The 26,647-nt window shown below is 20.8% G+C and overlaps 17 protein-coding genes across 17 annotated transcripts in view; 6 read left to right on the top strand and 11 right to left on the bottom strand.

Annotated features, from left to right (window-relative positions):
• Positions 1-171: 171 nt before the first annotated feature.
• DDB_G0282281 (hypothetical protein) lies at positions 172-657 on the top strand (the record flags this gene model as incomplete). Its single annotated transcript, XM_635233.1, has 1 exon — positions 172-657. One exon carries the CDS (start codon positions 172-174, stop codon positions 655-657), a length of 486 nt encoding a protein of 161 aa, XP_640325.1.
• A 262-nt stretch (positions 658-919) lies between these two features.
• Positions 920-1,540, bottom strand: DDB_G0282279 (hypothetical protein; the record flags this gene model as incomplete). The annotated part of the gene is made up of 1 exon (XM_635232.1): positions 920-1,540. The coding sequence occupies one exon, from the start codon at positions 1,538-1,540 to the stop codon at positions 920-922; it is 621 nt and encodes a 206-aa protein (XP_640324.1).
• A 187-nt stretch (positions 1,541-1,727) lies between these two features.
• On the top strand, positions 1,728-2,370 carry DDB_G0282277 (hypothetical protein; the record flags this gene model as incomplete). Its single annotated transcript, XM_635231.1, has 3 exons — positions 1,728-1,773; positions 2,169-2,281; positions 2,320-2,370. 3 exons carry the CDS (start codon positions 1,728-1,730, stop codon positions 2,368-2,370), a joined length of 210 nt encoding a protein of 69 aa, XP_640323.1.
• Positions 2,371-2,527: 157 nt separating this feature from the next.
• On the bottom strand, positions 2,528-3,413 carry DDB_G0282275 (hypothetical protein; the record flags this gene model as incomplete). Its single annotated transcript, XM_635230.1, has 4 exons — positions 2,528-2,776; positions 2,852-3,040; positions 3,140-3,286; positions 3,327-3,413. The coding sequence occupies 4 exons, from the start codon at positions 3,411-3,413 to the stop codon at positions 2,528-2,530; spliced, it is 672 nt and encodes a 223-aa protein (XP_640322.1).
• A 117-nt stretch (positions 3,414-3,530) lies between these two features.
• Positions 3,531-3,898, top strand: DDB_G0282273 (hypothetical protein; the record flags this gene model as incomplete). Its single annotated transcript, XM_635229.1, has 2 exons — positions 3,531-3,542; positions 3,713-3,898. 2 exons carry the CDS (start codon positions 3,531-3,533, stop codon positions 3,896-3,898), a joined length of 198 nt encoding a protein of 65 aa, XP_640321.1.
• A 1,064-nt stretch (positions 3,899-4,962) lies between these two features.
• Positions 4,963-6,964, bottom strand: gxcV (FYVE-type zinc finger-containing protein; the record flags this gene model as incomplete). Its single annotated transcript, XM_635228.1, has 5 exons — positions 4,963-5,112; positions 5,218-5,355; positions 5,561-5,893; positions 5,985-6,350; positions 6,506-6,964. The coding sequence occupies 5 exons, from the start codon at positions 6,962-6,964 to the stop codon at positions 4,963-4,965; spliced, it is 1,446 nt and encodes a 481-aa protein (XP_640320.1).
• Positions 6,965-7,382: 418 nt separating this feature from the next.
• DDB_G0282269 (hypothetical protein) lies at positions 7,383-8,192 on the bottom strand (the record flags this gene model as incomplete). The annotated part of the gene is made up of 1 exon (XM_635227.1): positions 7,383-8,192. The coding sequence occupies one exon, from the start codon at positions 8,190-8,192 to the stop codon at positions 7,383-7,385; it is 810 nt and encodes a 269-aa protein (XP_640319.1).
• A 1,090-nt stretch (positions 8,193-9,282) lies between these two features.
• DDB_G0282267 (FKBP-type peptidylprolyl cis-trans isomerase) lies at positions 9,283-9,865 on the bottom strand (the record flags this gene model as incomplete). Its single annotated transcript, XM_635226.1, has 3 exons — positions 9,283-9,375; positions 9,459-9,585; positions 9,684-9,865. The coding sequence occupies 3 exons, from the start codon at positions 9,863-9,865 to the stop codon at positions 9,283-9,285; spliced, it is 402 nt and encodes a 133-aa protein (XP_640318.1).
• Positions 9,866-10,186: 321 nt separating this feature from the next.
• sgmC (metallophosphoesterase domain-containing protein) lies at positions 10,187-11,855 on the bottom strand (the record flags this gene model as incomplete). The annotated part of the gene is made up of 4 exons (XM_635225.1): positions 10,187-10,573; positions 10,677-11,309; positions 11,393-11,609; positions 11,752-11,855. The coding sequence occupies 4 exons, from the start codon at positions 11,853-11,855 to the stop codon at positions 10,187-10,189; spliced, it is 1,341 nt and encodes a 446-aa protein (XP_640317.1).
• A 794-nt stretch (positions 11,856-12,649) lies between these two features.
• DDB_G0282263 (leucine-rich repeat-containing protein) lies at positions 12,650-15,436 on the bottom strand (the record flags this gene model as incomplete). The annotated part of the gene is made up of 3 exons (XM_635224.1): positions 12,650-15,022; positions 15,107-15,324; positions 15,403-15,436. The coding sequence occupies 3 exons, from the start codon at positions 15,434-15,436 to the stop codon at positions 12,650-12,652; spliced, it is 2,625 nt and encodes an 874-aa protein (XP_640316.1).
• A 566-nt stretch (positions 15,437-16,002) lies between these two features.
• On the top strand, positions 16,003-16,976 carry ech1 (enoyl Coenzyme A hydratase; the record flags this gene model as incomplete). The annotated part of the gene is made up of 2 exons (XM_635223.1): positions 16,003-16,168; positions 16,261-16,976. 2 exons carry the CDS (start codon positions 16,003-16,005, stop codon positions 16,974-16,976), a joined length of 882 nt encoding a protein of 293 aa, XP_640315.1.
• A 117-nt stretch (positions 16,977-17,093) lies between these two features.
• Positions 17,094-17,846, bottom strand: DDB_G0282259 (hypothetical protein; the record flags this gene model as incomplete). The annotated part of the gene is made up of 1 exon (XM_635222.1): positions 17,094-17,846. The coding sequence occupies one exon, from the start codon at positions 17,844-17,846 to the stop codon at positions 17,094-17,096; it is 753 nt and encodes a 250-aa protein (XP_640314.1).
• A 76-nt stretch (positions 17,847-17,922) lies between these two features.
• Positions 17,923-18,981, bottom strand: DDB_G0282257 (hypothetical protein; the record flags this gene model as incomplete). Its single annotated transcript, XM_635221.1, has 2 exons — positions 17,923-17,934; positions 18,391-18,981. The coding sequence occupies 2 exons, from the start codon at positions 18,979-18,981 to the stop codon at positions 17,923-17,925; spliced, it is 603 nt and encodes a 200-aa protein (XP_640313.1).
• Positions 18,982-20,660: 1,679 nt separating this feature from the next.
• DDB_G0282255 (carbohydrate-binding domain-containing protein) lies at positions 20,661-22,455 on the top strand (the record flags this gene model as incomplete). The annotated part of the gene is made up of 7 exons (XM_635220.1): positions 20,661-20,765; positions 20,896-20,928; positions 21,025-21,059; positions 21,147-21,284; positions 21,405-21,473; positions 21,582-21,826; positions 21,929-22,455. The coding sequence occupies 7 exons, from the start codon at positions 20,661-20,663 to the stop codon at positions 22,453-22,455; spliced, it is 1,152 nt and encodes a 383-aa protein (XP_640312.1).
• Positions 22,456-22,522: 67 nt separating this feature from the next.
• Positions 22,523-22,989, bottom strand: DDB_G0282253 (hypothetical protein; the record flags this gene model as incomplete). Its single annotated transcript, XM_635219.1, has 2 exons — positions 22,523-22,763; positions 22,979-22,989. 2 exons carry the CDS (start codon positions 22,987-22,989, stop codon positions 22,523-22,525), a joined length of 252 nt encoding a protein of 83 aa, XP_640311.1.
• A 1,109-nt stretch (positions 22,990-24,098) lies between these two features.
• On the top strand, positions 24,099-25,562 carry DDB_G0282251 (hypothetical protein; the record flags this gene model as incomplete). Its single annotated transcript, XM_635218.1, has 1 exon — positions 24,099-25,562. One exon carries the CDS (start codon positions 24,099-24,101, stop codon positions 25,560-25,562), a length of 1,464 nt encoding a protein of 487 aa, XP_640310.1.
• A 395-nt stretch (positions 25,563-25,957) lies between these two features.
• Positions 25,958-26,647, bottom strand: part of tupA (transcriptional repressor TUP1) — a gene marked incomplete at both ends in the record, with an annotated part of 2,133 nt that continues 1,443 nt past the window's right edge. The window contains 2 exons of the mRNA XM_635217.1: positions 25,958-26,401; positions 26,523-26,647. The exon at positions 26,523-26,647 is cut by the window's right edge and continues 224 nt beyond it. Coding sequence (XP_640309.1) covers positions 25,958-26,401; positions 26,523-26,647 — 569 coding nt within the window. The remainder of the gene's footprint in view (positions 26,402-26,522) is intronic.

The following is a 26,647-nucleotide window of genomic DNA, read 5'->3' as shown; positions in this document are numbered from 1 at the left end:
AATGATTTTAATAATCCAATGAACAATAATCTTTGTAACAATAACAACTATCATACAATGACTATAGGAAACGAAAATAATCAAATTCAACATATAGATCACTTATTTAATAACCAACTTAATAATAATAATAATAATAATAACATTTAAAATAATAATAATAATAACAATATGAACTCTAACAATTGTAACACTAACATGAATATGAACAATAACAATAATATGAATAACAATAATAATCCGAATATGAACAACAATATCTGTCAGAGCAACAATATGAATAATCAATACAGGAACAATAATATGAATAACTTTAGCAACACCCACAATAATAATAATAATAATAATAATAATAACACCATTCAAAATTTTAATGACAATAGCCTTAAAAAAAGAAGATTTGAGGATGATTCTCACCAAAATTTTAATGATAATGGTTTTAATAATAACAATAACAATAATAATAGTAATATGAACCACAACTTCTCAAATCAAAACAACTACAATAATAATAATAATAATAATAATAACAATAATAGTAACTTCAACGGAATCGTATTCAAAAGCAAAAAAGGAACTAGCTCTCAAGTTGGCAATAATAAGAAAAAACAGTTCAATAATAATTTAGAAATCTCTGATTGGAATAAGCTCTCCTAATCAAGTCAATAAAACTTAAATTGGTGGTGATTGTTTAAAAAAAAAAAAAAAAAGGAAAATAGAATTGGATTATCATTAACAAAAAAAAAAAACAATAAAATTAAACGAACACGTTTTTGATTGGTTAAATATATATAACTCAATTCGAGTTGTATTTTTTTATTTTATTTTATTTGACTACTTTACAATATAAATATATTATTTTTTTTTTTTTTTTTTTTTTTTTTTCACATTTTGAAATGGTTTTAAAAAAATTTTATAATTAAATAAATAAATTTGAAACTATTTCTCCTTTGTCTGAATTTGTAATTTGAGTATAAATGTCATTTATGATTTGATGAGCTTTATCCATTGTTAATTTACCAAATTCAAATGTGCCAATAATTAATTTATTATTTGTTCTACGTATTAAGAATGATGAGGTATTTGAATCATGACCTGACACAAAGAATTCACTTTGCATTACAATAAAATAACGTCTTGATAATAAATTTATGCTGATGGTAAATTTTCCTGATAATAATTTTAAAATTTCTTGTAATTCATGGTATCCAATAATTGAAAATCCTGATGAAACTTCACCACTTTCTATATCGACAACTGAACTCATTGAAAATCCCTCATTAATTAAATGATCACTAAAAACTTTCCAATTTTTAATTTTATTATTTTCAATATTATTATTATTATTATTATTGTTATTATTATTATTATTATTATTATTATTTAAATTATTCATATTGCAATTATTATTATTATTGTTATTATTATTATTATTATTATTATTAATATTATTATTAATATTATTATTATTATTATTATTATTATTTTTATTATTATTATTATTTAAATCAAATTTTTTAAATGAACTAAATATTGGCATTTTGAGATAATCGTTTTCGAAATTATTATTTTTTTTCTTTAAAAAGGGCATAATTATTTAGTTTGTATCTTTTTTTTATTTATTTTTTTTTTATTTTAATATTATTTTATTTTATAAAAATTAACAAAAGAAAAAAAAAAAAAAAAAAAAAAAAAAAAAAACTTTCTTTAAATAAAAAAAAAAAAAAATGGGTTATTTTATAAAAATTAACAAAAGAAAAATAAAAAAAAAAAGTTAAGTTTCTTTCTTTTTTAGCAACACTACATTTTCTAATTTTTCCTTGCAATCAAGGGTCAAATTATGACTCTGAAGAATCTCTGACATTATGGTGGCCACCAAATTATTTTATGCATTCTAAAAAAAAAAAAAAGAAAAAAAAAAAAAAAAATAAAAATAAATAAAATTAAAATAACGTCGCAACTTTTCGACATAATTTTTTTTTTCCACACAAAAAATGATCAACATATGACTCACAAAATTCTCAAAAGTGCCAACAAAAAATTGTTTGAAAAAATAGAAAAAACTTTTTTTCATTATAAATAAAAAACTTAAAAAAATAATCAAAATGGATCTGTAGATTATTTTTAGGTTTATTTTTTGACCTTTTTTTTTATTTTTTTTTTAAAAGTCACAAACAATCATTCTATTAATAAATTTTTAATATTCCTTCCTACTGAAAAAAAAAAATTCCACCACAATGTTTTTTTTTTGATAACACAGATGTTCATTAACGACATAATGGTTTTTTTTTTTTTTTTTTTTTTTTTTTTTTTTCAAAGTATTATAAAAAAAGAAAAAAAAATTTGTTAAAAAAAAAAAAAATATCTTGACAAAAATAATAAAAAATTAAGATCCACAAAGATTTTTTAATAAATAAATAGACTTTTCAAATATTACTTTTTATTTTAATCATTAAAAACTATTATTTCTAGACATTTTCACAACCTTACAAACTGATTTACAATTTTTACGATGTGATATCCAATTTTAATACTGACACTCTTCTGAACAATAACATCCATTTCCACATCTTTCACATGGTTCCAATAAATCAATTGGACTCATTCTTTTACAGTTGTTACATGGTAATTCTTTAGCTGGTGGACATGATTTTGATCTTGGCTTTGTATTGGTAGAGTAATTATTATTATTGTTTTTATTGTTATTATTACTATTATCATTATTATTGTTGTTTTCATTTTTACTTTCATTATTTACAAAGATTTTTGGTGGTGGCTAAATTAAATTATCAAATATGATATTAATATTTTATAAAAATAATAAAAATAATTAAAATAAAGTAATAATTACACTATTTTCAATAACGTATTCATATGTAGTTGAGGATCTAAATTTATTCATTACTACTTCTTTTTTTGGCATACCACTACTTTCAATTGATGATATATATTGTTCTGGTTTTTGTTTAGGATCGTTAACTGGTTTTAATACTGATTCAAATAGGGCAAAATTTTCGAGATCTTGTTGGGATAATTTTACCTATATAGTAATTATAATTTGTTAATTTTTTATTTTTATTATTTATAATTATCTTTTTTCTTAACAAATAATGAAAAAAAAAAAAAAAAAAAAAAAAACAAAATATAAAATAAAATAAAATAAAATAAAATAAAATAAAATAAAACAAAATAAAATAAAATAAAATAAAATATAAAAAAATATAAACAAAACTCCACATCCAAATAAAGAATGAAAAATATAAATATTCTTATTGTTATTTTCACACTTTTTTTTTTTTTTTTTCTAAATACAATTAAAACAAAACCACATTTTTATGTAAATGGGTTAATTTGTTTTTTTTTTTTATAAAAAATAGCATTATTGATGATACATTATTTCTATCTAAATACATTTTATTTCTATCTAAATACATTTTATATTCAAATGTTTAGGATCAAAGATTTGTATTCTTTTTTTTTTTTTTTTTTTTTTTTTTTTTTTTTTTTTATAAAATATGGTAATTATAAAAATGAAAAATATAGTTTTGTTTTTTTTTTTTATTATTTGTTAAAACAAAATTACCTATCTTTATTTCTTTTATTATTTTTTTAAAAAAAAAATATTTAACAATAAAATTAAAAAAACAAGTTTGTGTACTTTTTTTTTTTTTTTTTCACAATTACAATAAATTTTTTTTTTTAAAAAAAAAAGGTCTGCATAAATAATAATAATAATAATAATAATAATAATAATAATAATAATAATAATAATAATAATAATAATAATAATAATAATAATAATAATAATAATAATAATAATAATAATAATAATAATAATAATAATAATAATAATAATAATAATAATAACAATAATAATAATTTTGAAAATGAATTATAATAATATTAATACTGGTTAAAAAAAACTAAAAATTAAACACATACCATTTTTTTTTTTTTTTTTTTTTTATATTTTATAAATACAAATAAATTAATATAACTTTTTAGAATTTAAAAACTTTTATAAATTTTTGGGGTAATAAAATATAAAAAAGATAAATCAATCAAAAAGATATCAAATAATTAAAAAAACTAAAAAATACTATTCCTAAAAATTTAAAGAAACAAAATTATAAGTTTTAAAAAAAAAAAAAAAAAAATTAAATTAAATTAAATTAAATAAAAATAAAAAATAAAAATAATATTTAATTAATAATATATATATATATATATATATTATATTTTAATTTTTTAAAAGACACATATATATATTTAAAAGGTTTTTTTTTTTTTTCTTGAAGTGACGACAATTATAGTAAACAATAAATAATTCAATCTGATAATAAAAATGTATTTTAAACAATGGAATTATAAAAAACATCATATTTTTTTTAATGGTGAATATATGAGAAAGGTAATCATAACCTTTTTATTGTTTTTATTTTTTATTTTTTTTATTTTTTTATTTTTTTTTAAAAATTACTAATCAAACAAAACACCACACTAATTTTTTTATCAATGATTAAATACATATTTATAATAGTTCCTAAAATGGGTTGATATTTTTTTTTTTTTTTAAAATTTTTTAATTTATTTTAATTTTTTTATTTGTTTGTTTTGTTAAGTTTTTTTTTTTTTTTTTTGATTTATCACTAGTCCATTTTCGATTGAAAATATTTATTTTTTTAAATAAATGTGAATTTAAATTTATATTTATTAATTTGATTAATTTATCTTATTAATTAAATCATTGATTATTATTAATTTAAATTCCAACTCCTTATAATTTTTAATAATAAAAAAATTTTATTTTTATTTTATTTTTTTATTTTTATTTTTATTTTTATTTTAAACCTTTTGACTAATTAACTAGTTAACATTCGAATTATTATTATTTTTTTTTTATTTGTTTTGTTTTGTTTTTGTTTTTTTTTTATTGCTTTTTTTTTTTTTTTTTTTTTTTTCCTAAACCTTAAGATTTGATAAAGCAGATTTTGTTAAAGTTTCATGACATTTATTACACACTCTTACAGCTTTATAATCAGCAGAGGGAAGTTTGTATTTTTGGTCAGAGCATTTACCACATACTAATGCGCCACAATTTCTACAGTGATGCTAAATTTTGTTTTTTTTATAAAAAAGATTAGTACATAATTTTTTATTTTATTATTATTTTTACAATTTTAATATTTTAAATTTTAAATTTTAAAAAAACCTTACTCTTCTATTAACAAAAGAAAATTCATCTTTGCATCTTGAACAATTATCAGCAGTTTCATCAGGAACCCATACTGGAGCTTCAGCATGATCGATTTTCTCTTTTTTAATTGTTTTTCTTTTCGCTTTAAATTTATCAATCTAGAAAAATAAGAAATAAAAAAATAAAAATAATTAGAAATTACATTCACTCTTTCAAAAAGAGAGAGGTATTATTATTATTATTATTATTATTATTATTATTATTATTATTATTATTATTATTATTATTATTATTATTATTATTATTATTATTATTATTATTATTATTATTATTATTATTATTATTATTATTATTATTACTTACAGTTTCAATTAAAACTATCATCCATTGCATTTTTGCATCAGAAGAATCAGCAAAAACTACAAATGATTTCTTATTACTACAAATTTGGAAAGCATTATTAATTAGATTACCATTTAAAGAGATAGATGATGAACCACCAAGATTTCCATCTGGTATATCTTCGATACGACAATGATCCAATTCAATCTTTTCATGTAATAATAATTTTGGTGGAATTGATGAACCATAAACTAAAATATCTGAAAACAAAAATACAACTCTCTTTTTACATGCTTTTCTACAAACTTTTGTTAAAGTACCCTCATATATAAATTCTCTATGTGGTGCTATAATCTATAAATAAAAAAAACAGTTAATAAATAAATAAATAAATAAATAAATATTTGTTGTTGCTATTTTTTTTTTTAAAAAAAGGGATACTTACACCAGGATCAGTAACAAACATTTTTTGAATTTCATAAACTTTTTGACGATTTTCACTCTTTTTAATTGCTTCATTTGCATCACTTGTAACTTGTTTCATAAGTCTATAAGACTCAGTTAATGGTGGATAATCAGTATGTGATTGATCAGTATGTTTTAATACCTCTTCCAATAACATATGATAACGAGTAATACGTTGAACTGGTTGAATTAAATATGATCTTAAATCTAATTTTCTAGTTCTTGGATCTTCTGTACACTTTTGAATGAATGATGAAAATGTTGAATTCTTTTCTAAATCAGTTACTAATGTTAAAACACTATCAAATCCAACTGTATAATTTGTATACATTTTTAAAAATGGTGTCTTTTTAAAAATTAAAATTAAAAAATTAATATCATTATTAAATATTATTATTATTATTATTATTATTATTATTATTATTATTATTATTATTATTATTATTATTATTATTATTATTATTATTATTGATTAATTATTATTGATTAATTATTAATTACCAATTTATTAAAAGTATCACCAATAGTTTGAGAATTTGACCAATTTGCTAATTTACTTTCCAACATATTTAAAAGTTCAATTGAAATTAAAAGGATATCAGGAATATTACCACAAATTTGTGAAGCTATTTCCTTTGATATACCACCTTCACCCTCTTTTAATGGTTTAATGAATACCTCTACCAGTATTTTCATATTATCTACATAGGTTCTCTCTGTTGTGAGAATTTCTTTACACTTTAAATCTCTCATCGTTGTAAATTCTACTAAATGATCCAATGATGGATGATTGGATGTTGGTAGTGGTGTATTTGGTATTTGTTCAATTGTGATTGTTTCATTTTGACTACTATTATTAAATTGACCTGTATTAAGATTATTACTTAAATTAGTATATGTTAACGTATTAACTGCTGTTCCTGCGATCGCTTCTTTATTAATTTGTCTAAATATATTCATTGTAGTTATTTTAATTAAAAAAATTTTTTTTTTTTTTTTTCAATTGGTTTGATATTATTATTTTGTTTTTATAAAATGTTTAAATATTTGTCATATATTATTATTATAAAAAAAAAATAAAAATAAAAATAAATAAATAAATAAATAATATATTATTTTATGGTGTAAAGATTTGAATAAAAAAAAAAAAGAAAAAAAATAATAAAAAAAAAAAAAAAAAAAAGAAAAGTTAGTAATAAAATTTTTAAAAATTGTGTATGAAAAAAAAAAAAAGAGTGGTTTGTGGTTTGTAACTTTTAAAAATATCTTTTAAAAAGTGTATAAAAAAAAAAAAGGGGGAAAGATAGAGTGTTTGGTGGGATTGAAATTATGTAAACAAATAAAAAAAAAAAGTACAAAGGAAAATAAAATTGAATATTTACTGTATTGTTGGGGTTGGTGGAGCAACAATTGGTTTTCTTGAATTATCTGTATTTTGTTGTGATTGTTGTAGTTGTGGTTGTGGTGGTGCTGATTGTTGTGGTTGTTGTTCTTTGTCCTCTGTTATACTATTTTCTTCATTTATTGTTAATGGATGACTTTCAGGACTTATTGGTGTTGGTAAAGGTCTATTTTTATTAGGTCTTGGTGGTAATGGCATTGTTGATCTTTTTTGAGCTAAATCTTTTTGTTGTTGTGGCGATAATGGTTGTTGATGGTTTGGTGTATGTTGTTGTTGTTGTTGTTGTGGTGAATGTGATTGTTGTGGTTGCTGTAATATAGGTTCGGATTTGTTAGTATTTAAAACTCTAGTTACTCTATTTCCTTGAATAAAACTAGTACTTGCATTTCCATTTGTAATAATATGACTATCATTATTATTATTATTAATATTATTATTGCTTTTAAAAACAGTGGATCCACTAATTGTATTATATTGACTATCTCTTGGTGGTAAAGCTGGTTTTTGAATAAATGATTGTGTTTGTCTATTTGGTGAATTTGAAAAGGATTGTCTTTCTGGTAATGGTGGTGGTGAAGATTTTGGTTGTTGTGAATTTCCATCTGTATGAATTTGTTGTTGTTGTAGTGGTGTTGGTGTTAGTGTTGGTGTTGATGCTGTATGTGAAATATTTAATGATGATCTATCTGGTAATTGTGGTGGTGATGAAAAAATAGTAGTTGGTGCTCTACTTTTTGGTTTTGGTGGTGGAGTTGTTTGTGGTGGTTTTGATGGTACATCTGTCATTTTATTTATTATTTTTTTTTTTTTATCTAAACTTGATAAACTGTGTGTGTGTGTGTGTGTGTGTGTGTGTGTGTGTGTGTGTGTGTGTGTGTGTGTGTGTGTGTGGGTGATTTAAATAAATAAATAAATAAATAAATAAATAAAATAAATTAATTAAAAATAAATTTCCCAAATATAAAAAAAAAAATTCTTTTGTTTTTCCTATAATTACAAATTTAGCAACTCTTTCTCTATTTTTTTTTTTTTTTTTTTTTTTTTTTTTTTTTTTTTTTTTTTTGATGAGAGAAAGTATTACTAAAATATTATAAAGAGAATCTTGTGGAATGAAAAAAAAAAGTGGGATAAATTTAAAATTAAAAAATTAAAAAATTAAAAAATTAAAAAATTAAAAAAAAAAAAAAAAAAAAAAAAAAAAAAAAAAAAAAAATTAATATCTTGGTTGGCCTCATTTTTTTTTTTTTTTTTATTTTTTATAATAAAAAGAGTGGGATGACGTTTTAAAAAAAAAAAAAAAAAAAAAAAAAAAAAATGCATCCAAACCAACAAGTGTTTGTAAAAATAAAATAATTATTAAAATTATTATATAATTTTACAATTTACTATTAATATAAGTATTATATATTTTTAATAATATTATTAATATTATTTTTATTATTATTATTCATTTTTTTATCACTTTGAAACTAAAAAAAAAAAAGTTAATAAATTCTAAAAAAAGACTTTTTCATTTTATTTTTCTTTGGCTTTTTTTTTATTCGTTGTAAAGTCCAAAAAAAAAAAAAAAAATTAAAATTTTAAAAGAATTTAGAAATTAAGAATTGTAGAAGTGGTGCCAAGTGGTCAAATGAAAAGATTATTATAAATCAAATAATTTAATCACCAAGAATTACAAAATAAAATATTTGAACAATTTAATTAAAAAAAAAAAAAAAAAAATTGGGTAAATCTTATGAGGAAAAAAAAAAGGAAAAAATTGAATAGATAAATTGTTATTTTAATTTTTTTTTTTTTTTTTTTTTTTTTTTTTTTACAATTTGGGTTCTTTTTTATTTTTTTCAATTTATTATTAAAAATCATTACTGTGTTTCTTTTAATTAATTCCAATTAATTCAACATCAAAAATTAAATGAGAGTTTCCTGGAATTTTATCACCTGCTCCTTGTTGACCATAACCAAGGCTTGGCTATTATTAATGAATTAGTAAAATTGAAATTATTTCAAAATAAAATAATAAATAAAAAAAAAAAAAAAAAAAAAAATACTTACTGGGATTATTAATTTTCTCTTTTCACCTACACACATACCTAAAACACCTTGATCCCAACCTTTAATTACTTGACCAACACCTATTTTGAATTCGAATGGTGTTCCACGGTCAACTGATGAATCAAATCTAAATATTGTTATTAAAAATTTTAGTATATTCTTTTTTTTTTTTTTTTGTATTATATATATATCTATGTATAATGATGTAAAACTATGATAACCTACTTGTCTCCATTTAATAAAGTACCAGTATAATGAATCTTTAATTTATCACCACTTTTAGTTTTAACAGTGCATTCATCTGGACGATATTTTACACCAATTTGTAATTTATCACTTGGCTTAGCACCTGATGATAAACCAACTAAAGCCAAAATGACTAATAATAAACAATATAATAATTTCATTATTTTTTTAATTTAATGTTTTAAAATAATAAATTTTTTTTTTTTAAAAAAAAAAAGTTGAAAAAAAAAAAAGTTGAAAAAAAAAAAAAAAAAGTTGAAAAAAAAAAAGTTGAAAATGAAAAAGTTAAAAATAAAAAAGTTGGATATAAAAAAAAAAAAGCTGGAATTTAATTAGGAGTTTGTTTGTAAGAATTAAACAAATAAAATTATTCATTTTTTTTATTTTGTATTATTTTTATTCTTTTTCTTATTTTTTTTTTTTTTTTATTACACCCGTTGTTTTTTTTTTTTTTAAAAAAAAAAAAGAAATTATTAATTGATTTAAATTTCAACTAAACATTCCTTAAAACCTTTAGTGAAAGGGTGTCTAATTGAACATAATTGAATTTTTTTACAAATTTCATCACAACCTTTAGTTGGATAAGATACAGAATTATAGAAATGAAATTTTAACAATTGACTTGTAACTGATTGAATTAGTAAATAAGCTTCATACATTGAAACTGGTGATAAATTAAAAGTATTAAAGAATTCAGTTGCACGATATTCAAGTTGCCAATCAATATTTCCACTAATAATATTATCTGTTAAATTTGTCCAAAATTGATAATAATCTAATAATGCAAATGATGTAATATTATATTCATATAATCTTAATCCTGGATTATTTGGTAATGCTGGTAAAAATTGATTCATCCATGGTGTTAACTTTTTTTTTTTTTTTTTAATAGATATATAAAAAAAAAAATATTAGTAAAAAAAATAGTAATAAAATAAAGTAATTTATAAATTTAATAAATTAATACAATACAGATGGTGATAAAAACATAATACCAGTTGGTTCAATATCATTTATATGATCATTTGGATCATCATAAAATAATCTAAAAGTATCAGTATGTTCATGACCATAGATATGAAATTCGATTATATCGGAATATTGAGAGAATGAGAATAAATATTCATCATTGAATTGTTTATGAAAATTGAAAACATCATATTTCTCATTATAACCAGGTGGTACATGACCAATGATCCAAACTCTTTCACCTGCTAAAGATGCATTTGCCAATGTTTCATTCAACCATAATAATTGACCAGCTGGGTCAGTTAGATTTAAACATTGTCTATTCTCATTATAATAGAAAACTGTATTCAATGATATTATTCTAAATCCTTCACTAACCAATTCAGTATAGTATCCACCCAATTTAAAAGTTTCAATTGAATCATTTGATAGAAATGGTGACCATAATTGTGCAACATTTTCAAATAACCAATTTGGTCCAACTCCAATCTGATGTTGAGGATAACTGTCATGATTACCAATACTTGGAAATATTGGTATATCTGGGAAATACCCTTTAATTAAATTTGTCATATTTGTAATTGATTGAAGTACTAATGTTTCATTTAATTGTGAATTACCTAAATGTGGTGGATCCTATTTGTTGTTTTTTAAAAAATAAAATAAATAAACATATAAATTTTAAAAATAATAAAAAAAAAGATATGTTGGATACATACATCACCAGTCCAAATTATAAAATCAGGTTTTTCTTCATGTTTTACCATATATTCAAATGATGATTGTAATAGTTCAAATGATGTATCACATTTATAATTACCAATTGATGATGCACCACCTTTTTCATATTTACTTTTGTATGTTACCTCTCTACATTGTTTATCTTCATCACCTCCTTCAATATACATAAAATCATAGTGTGTATCTGTTATATGCCTATTATTATTATTATTTTTTATTAACAATTAAAATTTTTTTTTTTTTTTTTTTTTTTTTCTAAACACACATTATTTTCTTTTTTTTTTTTTATTTATGGCAAGGTTTCAATTTAATTAATTTTTATTATTTTTATACATACCAAAACTTTCCATTTTTTAATGGAATAGAGATAGTTAAACTAATATAAATTGTAAATACTATTATAAATATTAAATAAAGAGTTAAATTATTCCGAAATTTCATTTTATTACAAACTATGAGTTTTTGATTTTTGATTTTTTTTTTTTTTTTGTTTTATTTATTAAAAATAAATTTAAATTAATTTATCAAAAATACAAAAAAAAAAAATTAATAAAATATAAAAAAAAAAAATAATAAATAATAATATTAAAAATACAAATAAAATTAAGCAAAAATGCAAAAAAAAAAAAAAATTAAAAATAAATAATTATGGGGGGGGAAAATTTATTTTTATTTTTAATTTTAATTTTATTTTTTTTTATTGTGATGGGTGGAGTAAGTTTTATGAATAATGAAGAATAAAAAAAAAATTATCGTCTGTATTTAATGGTTTCCCAATCACTTTTTTTTTTTTTTTTTTTTTAAATTTCAAGCTAGATATTTTCTATAAAAAAAATTAAAAAAAAAAATTAAAAAAAAAAAAAATAGTAGAAAATTAAGTTTTGATCTGTTTTTTGTTCGCAATTGAACGAAGTGAAAAAATAAATATCCATAAACGAAAATGGGTCTCACCTATTTTTTTATTTTTAAAAAAAAAACCATTGAATTTAGATTAGAGTGATTATCAATACGATGATAGGTTTTTTTTTTTTTTTGTTTTTAAATAACCACTTGGGGTGTTAATAGTTTTTAGAAATAAAAAAAATAAATAAAAAAAAAAAAAGGTTAACCTAAAATTTTGAAACAGATTATAGATTAGGATTATTGAGAACTTTAAATAAAATTTTTTATTAATACCTTTTTTTTTTTTTTTTTTTTTTTTTTTTTTTTTTTTTTTTTTTTTTTTTTTTTTTTTTTCAATCAAGATTTTCTTCATCATTTAAATGATCAACAGCTTCAACAAAACTATCAGTTAATTCAATTCTTTGATTTCTATTTTGGTATTGTTGTTGTTGTTGATTTCTATTTGTTGGACTTAATGTTGCTCTATTTTGATATTTTTGTTGGGATGATTGTTGTTGATGATTATAATAATCATCATCACCACCTTCACTTTCATTTTGATAATAGTTATTGTTATAATAATTATCAACAGGTGGAGGTGGTAATGATAAATTATCATAATGTTGTTGTGAATATGCAGAAGAACCATATGAAGTTGTTACAGGTGTTGGGCTTTTACTTCTATAACCACTACCACTTGAACTACTAGTTGGTGAAGATGGACGTTGTTGTAATTGTAAATTAGAACCACCACTATTACTACCACTACCACCACTACCACCACCTAATAATTGTAAATTTGAACCACCACTAGTATTATTACCAGTAGTTAATGAAGTTGGTACAGGATAAAAATGAGGATCAGGTATTCTCCAACCACCATTTTCTTCTAAAATTGATTGAATTCTATAAAGTAAATTAAATAATAATGATTTCTTTTGAGCTGTTGGTAATGTAATTAAAATTTTTTCAAAATCATATGATGGGAAAGGTATATTTAAAAGTGTATGATTATTTTGTAATGATAGCAATAGAGTTTGGAAGGAATTAATAGTGAAATAATTTCTATCCAATGATAAAGATTTCAAAGTTGAATTACGTTCTAATAAATTAGCAATATAGGGCATAACTGAATCACCAAGATGGGAGTGTTGAATATTCAATTGCTCCAATGTACCATTTTCGTTGGTTAAATATTCAATTAATGGTATAACCAATTTTGGTGATAAGTAGTTTGAATTGTCACCACCTATAGATAAAGATTTCAATGATTCTCTCTCTCTAAGGAATTGTTTCAACTCATTAATGAAATCAATACCATCATGAGATTTATCATTTGAATGGGAGAAACAAGCATCCAATATCAATTCTCTAATATTTTTACAATAGATTCTAATTGAATCAACAACTCTAATCAAAGTTTTATAAGTAATGGGAATATGAGATAAATTTAACGAATTCACCATAGTAAGAAACTCCAATGCGCTAACAAAGATACTTGGCGACTTTGAAATTTGATTATGTGATACATTTAAATCTAAATGTTTAATATATTCATTCTTATTTAGTGTATTACAAATGTAGAGGAAATAGTCATGATTAAGTGAACAATTTGAAATATTCAATGATTCCAATGCCCTTGAATTCTTTATGAATGCAATTAACTCTTCAATTTCAGTTCTCTCTAATCTATTATTAGAAATATCCAATACACGTAGCAAAGGTAAATTTCTAAGTTGTGCTCCAATCACAATTAAATTTAAATTACAATTGGTTAAATATAAAAACTTTAATACATTATCATCTTTGATCTTTGCTAACCAACTTGTGAATGAACTACTACCAACCTCGTCGAATTTTGAGTATGATAAATTTAAATACTCTAATGATGTAGAGATTTTACTATTCTTACAGAATGAATTAAATAATATTTCAACTGATCTTGATGATAGGTTGCAATCTGATAGATTTAAATATCTAAGTGAATGATGTGTCATTGTTTCAATACCATCTGCAAATGTTTGAAATGTTGATTGATTTAAATGGTTACTATGTAAATCTATAACTTGTAATAAATTAAATTGATTACCAATTAACGATGTACCAATGGTTGATAATACTTGATCATCATCTTTACAATTAAAAATTGATATTTTTCTAACACAACAATTTGTTGATAATAATTCACCAACTTTTTCAACTAAACCTTTTTGATTAACTCCTATACTACTATTACCACCACCACTGCCACCACCACTGCCACCAATATTAGTACTACCACCACAACTATTACCATTAATAATAATTGAATTGAAATAACCATTATAATTTAATGATGAAATTACAGTATCAATTTGAAAATTTAATTCACTTTTACCTTCAAATCCTGGACATTTTGATAAATCAAATTCTCTACAACAATCTTGAACATACTTTTCAACCAATCTAATCACCTCTGTACTTGGTTCATTATTTTTGTAGGATGATTGTGCTTTATAAGTCTCTATGAAATTATCAGCTATTCCAATAACTTTCTCTTGAATTGGTAATAAATAACTCTCATTTGCATTAATTCTCAATTGACTAGTACTTGGAAATCCATGTGTAATATTTCTAATCTTTTCTCTTAACAATTTTAATATCATTTGTAAACTTTCTTTTTGTTTTGATTTTATTAATATACCAATTTGATCACCTTTTATAACTTGTTTTTGTCTAATTTCAATCTTTTTTTTTTTTGAAAATTAATAAATAATTATATGTTAGTATTTTAAATAATAATATTTTTGAGAAAAAAAAAAAATACATACAGTATCTTCAACGACTATTATATCAGCTATATCATAAAAATGAATATTTTTATTTAAAGATATTGAAACTTTTCCTTTTTTTACACTTAAAATTCTATATTCACCAATAACAATTAATCTTTTTTTAAATCTTTTTGATGCTAATGATCTTGAATCCATCCATTCTACAAAATGTTTATGCTCTCCATAGAAATTCTTTAAATTTTCATCAATGAATTCTGTTGAATTTTTTATATTAATATTTACATATAAAAATTTAATTATTTTTAGTTTTTTTTTTTTTTTTTAATACAAACTTTGATGCTCGTCCATAACAATTTCGTAATTCATTTTGTTTAAATATACATAAATTTTAAGTTTTTTTTTTTTTTTGATGACTTTTGTTTTAATGGCAAAGTAAGTGAATCAAAAAAAAAAAAAAACTGAATATAATCCAAACGACAAGAAAAAAAAAAAAAAAAAATAAAAAAAAAATAAAAAAAAAATTTCACATCATCTAAGCTCAGCCAAAAATATCTTTTTTTTTTTTTTCTTTTTTTTTTTTTAAAACATAAAACAACTATCTTTTTTTTTTTTTTAAATGTTTAATAAAAGATAATAATAAAAATAAAGAATTTAAAAAAAAAAAGAAAAGAAAAAAGGTTCTAATACCAAAAAAGTTCATTTTTTCTAAACACTTTTTTATTTTTTATCTTCCAATAATGAAATCCAAAAAAGGAAATATATGTTTCCATTAAAAAAAAAAAAAAAAAATTAATAAACAAAAAAAAATTAATTTTTAAATTTCAAAATTTCATTTTTTTTTTTTTTTTTTTTTTATTTTTTTTTTTTATGTTTCAATAATTATAATAAATAAAACAAATAAATATACATATAAATAAATAAATATAAATTAAATGGAAGGTTCACTATTTTTTACAAATGCTACACCATCAACATCAATTCTTAAAATAACAGATTACAAATATTTAAGATTAGAAAAAAATGATAGTACTTTTGTAGCAGAACTTGTTTTATGTAGACCAAAACAATATAATTCAATGGATGATGATTTTTATAATGGTATTTAAATAAAAAAAAAAATTAATAAAATTTAAATATATATGTGTATATATTAATTTTTAAAATTTTATTTATTTTAATTTAATTCCTAGAATTTATTTCAATTTATGATGAAATTCAAAATGATTCAAAGATTAGATGTGTAATTTTAAGAGGAGAAGGTAAAGGATTAACAGCAGGTTTAAATTTAGGAAAGATTGCACCATTAATAACTGGTGATTCAGAAGTATCACAATCACAAAATAATTTAGATTTATTTAAAATGATTCGTCGTTGGCAAGCATCATTGGATAAGATTAATAAATGTTCAAAACCAACAATCGCTTTAATTCATGGTGCATGCATTGGTGGTGGTGTTGATATGATAACAGCATGTGATATTAGATTATGCAGTTCTGATGCAAAATTTTCAATTAGAGAAACTAAACTATCAATTATCGCCGATTTAGGTACATTACAAAGAATTTCAAAAATAGTTGGTTCTGGTTTCGCAAGAGAGTTGGCATTAACTGGTAAAGATATTGATGCAAAAACTGCTGAAAGATTTAATTTGGTTAATCATGTCTATCCAGATCATGATACTCTCTTGTCAGAGGGTAGAAAATTAGCATTATCAATCGCTCAAAATTCACCACTAGTTGTTCAAGCTACAAAACTCACTTTAAATCATGCTGATGATCATACAATTGATGAAGGTTTATATCGTGTAGCTTTACAAAATGCTGCTTTCTTAAAATCTGATGATTTAAATGAATCTGCAACTTCTTTCTTTGAAAAACGTCAACCAATATTCAAGTGTAATTTATAAAAAAAAAAAAAAAAAAAAAAAAACCATAAAATTATTTTAATATATTTTAAATTTTTTATTCATTAATTTATTTATTTATTAATATCTATTTTTATTTATTTATTTATTTATTTTATTTTATTCAACTGGATAAATTTCAGTTTTATCATCTTTTATAATTTCATTATATAAATCATTTAATAGTTTATGAGCATCATCAATTTGTAATTTATTCATATTAAATATACCAATGATTGCTTTAGTTTGAGTTTTTCTAAGAATAAAAGATTGATTTTGAGAATCACGACCAGCAATTATGAAATCATTTGAGGCAACTACATAGAATCTTTTTTTTGAACAACTTATTGTTGTTAAATAACTACCTTGTAAAATATTTTTAATTTCTTGCCATTCTTGATAACTAATTATAAATCTAATACTACTATTGCAACTACTACTACTATTTAATTCACCACTATCTAAATCTAAAATACCACATTCTAAATAACCTTGTTTTATTAATTTATCTGTATATTTATTCCAATTTAATATTATTGTATCTTTTAAATTATCATTTAAATTATCGGAATTATTATTATTATTATTATTATATTTTTCATTTTCTTCTTCTTTTATTGTTAACATATTTGGACAACTTGTACTTGATGTTAATTTTTTAATTTTTTTATTAATTATTAAATTGATACCATGACTATTTATATTATTATTATTATTATTATTATTATTATTATTATTATTATTATTATTATTATTATTAATATTATTATTATTATTATTATTATTTACACAAACAATATTAGAATTATTGCTATTACTATTTAATGTTAGTGTTGATGTTGATTTCTTCTTTCTTTTTTTTAAAAAGGACATATTTTATTTTTTTTTTTTAATTAATTTTTTTTTTTAAAAAAAGTAATATTATTATTATAAATTAAAAGATATTTTTTTAGTAGCAAAGCTATTAAAAAAAAAAGGAAATGAAAGCAAAAAAAAAAAAAAAACAATATAAAAAAAACAATTTAATTTCTCATTTTAGTATTTCGTATTCAAAAGATTAATATTAACGATTTTGTTAAAAAATACTGGCACTTAAAAAAAAAAATAAAAAAAAAAAAAAAAAGAAAAAAAAAAAAAAAAAAGAAAAAAAATAAAAAAAAATATCTATATTAAATTGGAAATTTGCAATAAAAAACAATCGCATCATTGAAATGTCATGTGTCAAAATATTATTGTTTTTTTTTTTTTTTTTTGGATTTTTTTTTTGTTTGCAGCTCTTTTAATATAAATAAATAAAAAAAATTAAAAATAAAAAATAAACAAGATATTTTTTTTTTTTTGGTTGATTTAAAAATACATTTTTTATTTACAAAGATTTTATTTTTTTTTTTTTTTTTTTTTTTTTTTTTTAATTTACAATATTTTTTATACTATCTTCGGAGAATGAAAAAATTAAATTTGTAATTCTTTCATTTTTATCAAAATTTGTAATTTTATTATAAATATCAGAGACTTTACAATGAGCATGGTCGACTAGAATTGTTGAAGGTTGAAAAATTCCAATAATACATTTATTTGCAGTTCTTCGTAATATGAATGATAATGAATTTGAACTTATACCAGTAATCATTATGTCATTTGAATTTGATATAAAGAATCTAGTTGAGTCACAATTTATATAAATTGAATTATTACCTTCCAAAATATTTTTAATTTCTTGGTATTCTTGGTATGCAACATTTAATGGTGATGCACCACTACTACTATTAACTTCACCATCATTTAAATCTAATATACAACTTTTTAAAAATCCTTCTTCTTTCATTATTTTGGTATAAACATCCCATGGATTATCATCTTCTAAAGTTGATATACACTCTATCAAACCATTTTTATTATTACTATTATTACAATCTGATTTTATTTTATTTGATTTTTTAAATTTTATTTTATTTATATCTTTTTCAATATTTTTAAATATTTGAGGTTTTTTACTCAAGAATGTCATTTTATTTTATTTTTTTTTATTTCTTTAGATATTTTTATAAAGTTTTTATTTTTATTTTTAAATATATTTATAACTTTGGTCTTTTTTTATTTTTTATTTTTTTTTAAACTTTTATTATTATTATATTATTATTACTTTTTTTTTAAGAACATAAGAAAAGAAAAAAAAAAAAAAAAAAACTTATAAAAAAAAAAAAAAAAAACAATTATAAAAAAATGTGATTACATGCAAACCCTCCACCTCACATATGTCGGCTAAGTTTGGTGGGTTACAAGAGAAAAAATATAAAAATAAAAATAAAAAAAAAATAAAAATAAAAAAAGTTGAAAAAATTATTTTTAAATTAAATAATTAAAATACTAGTACCCTTTAGCTTAGGGAGTACAAAAATAAATTTAAAAACCGTTGCATTATTGGTTTTTTAAGATTTTCTTTATTTTCTGTAATTTTTCAAAGAAATTATTTTTTTTTTATTTTTTTTATTTTTATTTGTATATAACGTCTTTTGACTTTAAAAAATAAATTTATTTTTTAGTATTATTTTTTTTTTTTTTTTTTTTTTTTTTTGTGTTTACATTACACTGAACACAACTGTGTGTTTACTGTTAAGGGGTTTGCTTTTAAAACATGTGTATTACATAAAAAACATTCCTTAATTTAAATTTTCAAGTTTCACATTTTTTTTTTATTTATTTTTTTTTATTCTTTAACCACAAGTATACACATTCTAACCACCTTTTTTTTAATTTTTATTTTGCCCAATTAAGATTATTTAAATAATTTTAATTGTTTTTATTATTATTAATAATGATAATCTAGATAAATATTACTTTATTTAGTATATGAATTTATGTCATAAAAATTATTTCTTTTTTTTTTTTTTTTCTTTTTAAGTTTTTAAATAAAAAAAAAATGAAAATAAAAAAATAGATAAAAAAAAAAAAAAAAAACTTAAAAAAAAAAAAAAAAAAATCAATAAAAGAAAGTTATATTGTGTTCTTTTTAATTTCTGTTGAATATTTTTGACCAAAAACGATTTCCTTTTTGTGTTCTTGGTTTTTTGATTGTAAAATTTCGACAAAACGAATTATTTCTAATAATCGTAAAACGAGATAATTTTTTGATTGGCTCGGCAGAAAAAAAAAAAAATAAAATAAAATTATTGTAATGTTTTTCAATAAAAAAAAAATCATCGTTCATTGCTGACCCCCCTCGCCCACACAATTTTTAATATCTTCCCAAATCTAAATTTTTTTTTTTTTTTTTTTTTTTTTAGCCAATCATTGATTAAAAATCTAAAATACTTTAGATAAAATTATTGTATACTATTTTTCTCATAATAATATTGTGTCCCAATCACGATAAAATCACAAAATTATTATTATTATTAATTACAAGCTTGTGCTCAGATGATTGGTTAATTTTTTAAAATAATTATTTTCAAACTATTCTCATTTTGAGGAGACTAAAAAATCTTTTATTTATTTATTTTTTTTTTTTTGTTTTTTTTTTTTCTTTTTTTCTTTTTCTTTTTTTCTTTTTCTGATATTAATTACTTTCAATATTATTACACTTGTAACATTACCTATCTCTTCTTTTTTTTTTTTTAATTAAATAATTAACTTTTATAAAAAAAAAAAAAAAAAAAAAAAAAAAAAAAAAAAAATTATCATAAAAAAATGAAATTAATTTACTCTTTATTAATTTTATTAATCATTGCTTTTTCAACTGCAAAAGCACATAAAAACAATTGTCCAAAATCAGCTTATTTCGATATTGCACCTGTAATTTATTAATCTTTTTTTTTTTTTATTTTTTTATTTTTTTACACATTTTTTCTTTTATTTTTGCTTTGCAAAAAAAAAAACTAATTTTTCATTTTTTTTTTTTTTTTTTATCAATCAAAACATATAGTCAGATTTAACTCAATTCAAAGATTTATCGCCAGTAAGTTATATTTTCTTTATTGTTATTACACATTATTATTATTGTTATTATTATTTTTATTATTATTAACTTTTAAAATAATTATATTAACTACAGGATGATCAACAATTCCATGCAAAATATATGAGAATGTAAATATATCAACTTCCTTTTATTTTTCTTTTATTTTTTATTTTTTATTTTTTATTCTAAAATATATTTTTTATTTTAAATATTAGTGCAATTAATGTTGCTGTTGAGAATAATTCTAAATTTGGTGCTGCTATTGTTCACAAAAACGGTACTTTAATGTGTACTGGTGCCAACACTGGTGGTTCAAGAATGTATCATGGTGAAGTTAAAGCCATCATGAATTGGTAAGTTATTATTATTATTATTATTTATTATTATTTCTTTGGAAGATTTTTTTTTTAAAGAAAAAAAAAAAAAAAAAAAGAAAAATTTAAATATTTCTAACTAAATTCATATAAATATAGCACTGATCTCTATGGTAAAGCTACTTGGGAAGATCATTATTTGTATACTACTGGTGAACCATGTCCAATGTATGTTTTTTATTTTATTTTATTAAATTGTTTTTTTTTTTTTTTTTTTTTTTTATTCTTATTAATATTTTTTTTTTTTTTTCATAATTTAATAAAAAAAAAAAATAGGTGCTCAGCAGCTGCCATGTGGACTAAATTTGATAAAGTTATTTTTGCATCATATGTTTCAGTTATGTATTGCGAACGTTGCTTCAATCAATTACCAATGGATGCCAATGAAATCTTCAAATTAGGTTATGGTATTAATCATAATACTGTTTTAATTGGTGGAGTTTTAGAAAATATTACCGATACATTTTTCCCAAGTCTTTGTGGTACCATTGGAGGCTGGAGTGTTGTACCAGTTTGTCAAGGTAATTATTTATTTCATTTTTTTTTTAATCTATTATTTTTTAAAAAAAGATAATATAAACTAATTATTATTTTTTTTTTTTTTTTTCTTCCAAACAATAAAGAAAACTGGACCAGAGAATGCCCAAGACCATCCAGATACTTTGGTAACACTAAACCAACTAAACCAACTACTCCAACTCCAACCCCAACCCAAACCCCAACTCCAACTCAAACACCAACTCAAACTCCAACTCAAACTCCAACACAAACCCCAACTGAAACCCCAACACAAACACCAACTGAAACCCCAACACAAACACCAACACAAACCCCAACTCAAACACCAAGTCCAACTCCATCAGCGTGTTCAGCAAATGTTACCCAAAAGATTATTAATCAATGGTACAGTAACAATGTTTACTATATTCAAGTTGATGCTACCATCAATAACAAAGGTTCTAAACCAGTAAGAGGTTTCAACTTCCAATTACAAAACGTTCAAGACATATGGAATGCTGATCAAACCTCAACCAACAATTACAAACTCCCAAGTTGGTTAGGTGAAATCCCTGTAAATGGTGCTCACCAATTTGGTTACATCCAAAGATCAACATCACTCACTCCAATAACTGGCACTCCATCTTGTTAAAACAACACAGTAAATAAAATTTTAATTTACAACTCGCCAAAAAAAAAAAAAAAGTTTTATTTTTCTTTTATTTATTTAATTGATTATTATTAAGAAATTGAGCAATTTCATTCATACCTAAATTTTGTTTTTTTTTTAACCAATTCAACAACAATGGTAACCAATAATTGATATTGTTCTTTTGAAAATGTTGGAGTCCCCTATGTGATTGTCTAACTTTATCATTTCTATATTCATTACCAATTTCTACACCTAATTGTAATGCATTCAATCTTCTCTCCAATCTTTCTTTAAGGTGTTCAGGTGATCTTTTTTTTTTTTAATCCAGTTTTTTTTACTTTTTTTTTATTTTTCACTTTGAATCCATAACTAATAATATTACTTTAATATTAATAATAATTTTTTTATCTTTAGTTATAATAACTTAAAATAATAATTATTTTTAATATGGTGAGGGGGTAAATAAAATTAAATATTGGTTGAATTTCCTTACTATTGTTTTTAAATTATTTTTATTTTTTACTTTTTATTCATTTTCCAAAAGATAACTGATAAATATTGATTTATTTGATTAGATTATGGTTATGGGAGTTAATGAATTTTTTTTTTTTTTAATAAACTTAGGCTCTATATTAAAAATAATAATAAATAATTTAAATATTATTAAGTTATTTTTTTTTTTTTTTTTTTGTTCCATTTCATTTTCCCAAAAGATTTTAAAAACTTTTTAAATTAAAATAGAAAATCAATAAAAAAATTGACATACCTTTTAAATAATCAATAAATTAACATACCTTTTAAATAATTTGATTTGTTAAATAAATATCCATAACCATTGAATTTCAAAAAAAAAAAAAAAAAAAAAATTAAAATAAAATAAATAAAAAAATAATTAAAATAAAATTTAATAAAATTAAAAATTTGAATTCGTTGTAAATCAAGAAACTATTTAAAGCTCTTTTAAAATTCCCTTATTTTTTATTTTATTAACAAATATAAATAAAATAATCATTAACAAATATAAGTAATTAATTATAATATAAATATATTTTAAATTGTTTTTTTTTAAAAATGTAATTACACATCAAATAATTTAAATGGCAAATTTTGCAAACATCTTTTTTATCAATATTTGGAAATTATCCCAAGAAAATGGAGGAGCTTCTTGTTAATTTGTGGTGATAGTTCAGTTTTCACAACCAGAAACTTGGAGTACAATTCTTTCAATGAGGCAAACCTGCCTTGGAAGATATGGCAGATAGGATGGTGGCATTGGCATGGTGTCTCGATGATGTATCAGAAGAAATCATAAATAACGAGGATTTTTTTTTTTTTTTAAAATTTCCTTTATCATCATCAAGCTTAGTTTCGTCATCACTTATTAGCATTATAATATTGCCTCATAAAATTGTTACCTCTTCCATTTTGTAACAATTTTATGGGGCAATATCATTTTGTTAATAAGTGATGACGAAAATAAGCCTGATGGAATCAATAGGTTGGTTACCTTTTTTTTTTTCCTCTCAATGATTTTTTTTAGAAAAAACTTAAATTTAAAACTCTCAATGATTTTTTTTTTTTTTTTTTTTTTTACTTTTTTTTTGATTTGATTTTTTTTTTTTTTTTTATTTTAGTTTAAAAAAATGAATAATAGAAATCGTACAATTATAATTATTAAAGAATATAGTTTAATATTTAAATTAATTAGGAATGATAATAAAGAAAATCAATTGATTAAAATTTTAAATGATAATGAAATTGGTGAATTATTTTATAATAAAATTTGGAAAAATAAATATTTAAGAAAAATTATTTCAAATCAATTATTAAAAGGTACGATTGAAAGAATAGGTGAGAATGAAAAAACCTTTTTAGATATAAAAAGATTAAATAAATATAAAAATAAAAATTTTTTAAAATCAATTATTATTTTGGATAATATGGAACCGTCAACAATTAAATTACCAAAATCAATAACTAAACTATCACTTCCAAATTTTAAGAGATATTTAAGAGAGGGATATTTTGAATCAGACTCCATTACAGAATTGAATTTATTAGGATATGATGAGCAGTTATCATATGGATCAATTCCAAATTCAGTTAAAACTATTAGATTTTCAATATTTAATCAAGCAATTCAACAAGATTGCTTACCTGAACAATTGGAAACTTTAGAATTTGGTTTATTATTTAATCAACCCATTGTAGAATATTCAATACCACAAAGTTTAACATTACTAAATTTTGGTCATTCATTTAATCAATCATTAGAGAATGCAAATTTAGGTGCAACTTGTATTACTACATTAATATTTGGTAATAATTTCAATCAACAAATTCAAATTGGTCAACTTCCATCACAATTGAAAACACTTTATTTTGGAAATGGTTGGTCACAACCAATCATAGCAAATTCATTTGGTCAATCCATTACAGATTTAACATTTTCAAAATTTAATCATCCAATTTCACCAGGTGATTTACCTTGTTCTTTATTAAAATTAACATTTAAAAGTAATTTTAATCAAAACCTTTTACCAAATTCAATACCAAACTCTGTTGTTGATTTATTTTTAGGTGTATCATTTGATAAACCACTAATTGAAGGTTCAATACCAAATTCTTGTACATCATTATCAATTACAGGAATTTTTAACCAAATGTTACAATCATACTCTATTCCAAAATCAATTATATCATTAGAACTTGGTTATTGTTTTGATCAACCACTTGAAAATGCAAATCTATCATCAACTTCAATAACTTCATTAATATTGGGTGATAGATATAATCAATCAATTAACAAAGGTTATCTTCCTAATAATTTAAAATATTTAAAACTTGGTGCAGAATTTAATAAACCATTAATAGTTGGATCCATGGATTCAATTAAAAAATTAAGATTAGGTTATAAATTTAATCAAGATATTCCAATTAATGTAATACCTTTGGTTGAATCATTAGAATTGGGTTCTAGTTTTAATAAAAAACTTGACACATTTATTATTCCTTCTGTAAAATCATTAACAATTTGTAATCGGTTATATGATCATATAATTCAAGAAAATGATTTACCAAATGTAAAAGAACTTATCTTTATATAGTGATATAAAATAAATAATAATAATAATAATTTGTATAAATAAAAAATAATTCCAAGTAATAAAAAAAAGTAGTTTTAGGATATCAAAGACTGAAAAAAAAAAAATGAAATAATTGAAATCAATAATACAAAATATTTTTAATTTATTCAGTTTTTTTATTTATTTTATTTTTTATTTTGGGATTATTGTGGATTGTTGTTACTTTTAATACATAATTCATTAAGAGAATTATTTTAGTTTTTTTTTTTTTTTTTTTCTTTTTTTTTTTCTTTTTTTTTTTAAATTTTTTTTTTCTTTTTTTTTTTTTTTTTTTTTTTTTTCATATTAAAGTTGTAATTAAAGAATATGAATTATCGAGAGTGGAGGGGGAGGGAGAGTGAGAGAGGTGGAATTGTTTAAGAGTCATATTTCCATAATCTTGAACGGAAATCACCTGAACCAGTAGCAAACACACCATGAGAATTATTCTTTGGAGAGAGGGCAACACTAATTACAGAATTCTTATGACCTTGTAACATCATATGAGTGGTACCATTTCTTGGATCCCAAAATTGGACTGATCTATCCTTTGAACCAGAAATTAACCAACTACCGTCTGGTGAAAATGCTACAGATAAGACAAAATCTTTGTGACCATTAAAGGTAGCTCTACATCTTGAACGTGATCTAGAACCGGATAAATCCCAAAGTTTCAAGGATTTATCAAGACTACCTGATGCTAAAGATTTACCGTCTGGTGAGAATGCAACTGAATAAACTGAATCTAAATGGCCTTCATATCTCTCTAAGAAATAACCAGTTTGAGCATCCCATAAACGTACAATATTATCCAATGAACCCTTTTTTTTTTAAAAAATAAAATTAAAAAAATAAAAAAAAAATGTTAGTTTAAATTTAACTCTTTATATCTCTCACTTTATCATTGTTATTACTATTACTATTATAATTCTTTATACATACAGCTGCAACCAATCTACCATCAGGTGACATAGCAACAGAAGTTACACCATTCTTTGGACCAACTTCTTCATTACCAAGTGTGAAAGCACATTTACCTTTTTCAATATCCCAGATTTTTGCTTTCT

Source organism: Dictyostelium discoideum (genome assembly GCF_000004695.1).
Source record: "Dictyostelium discoideum AX4 chromosome 3 chromosome, whole genome shotgun sequence".
NCBI classification, from domain to species: domain Eukaryota; phylum Evosea; class Eumycetozoa; order Dictyosteliales; family Dictyosteliaceae; genus Dictyostelium; species Dictyostelium discoideum.
Note: the sequence above shows the minus strand (reverse complement) of the source record. Positions and strands in the feature narration are given on the sequence as shown.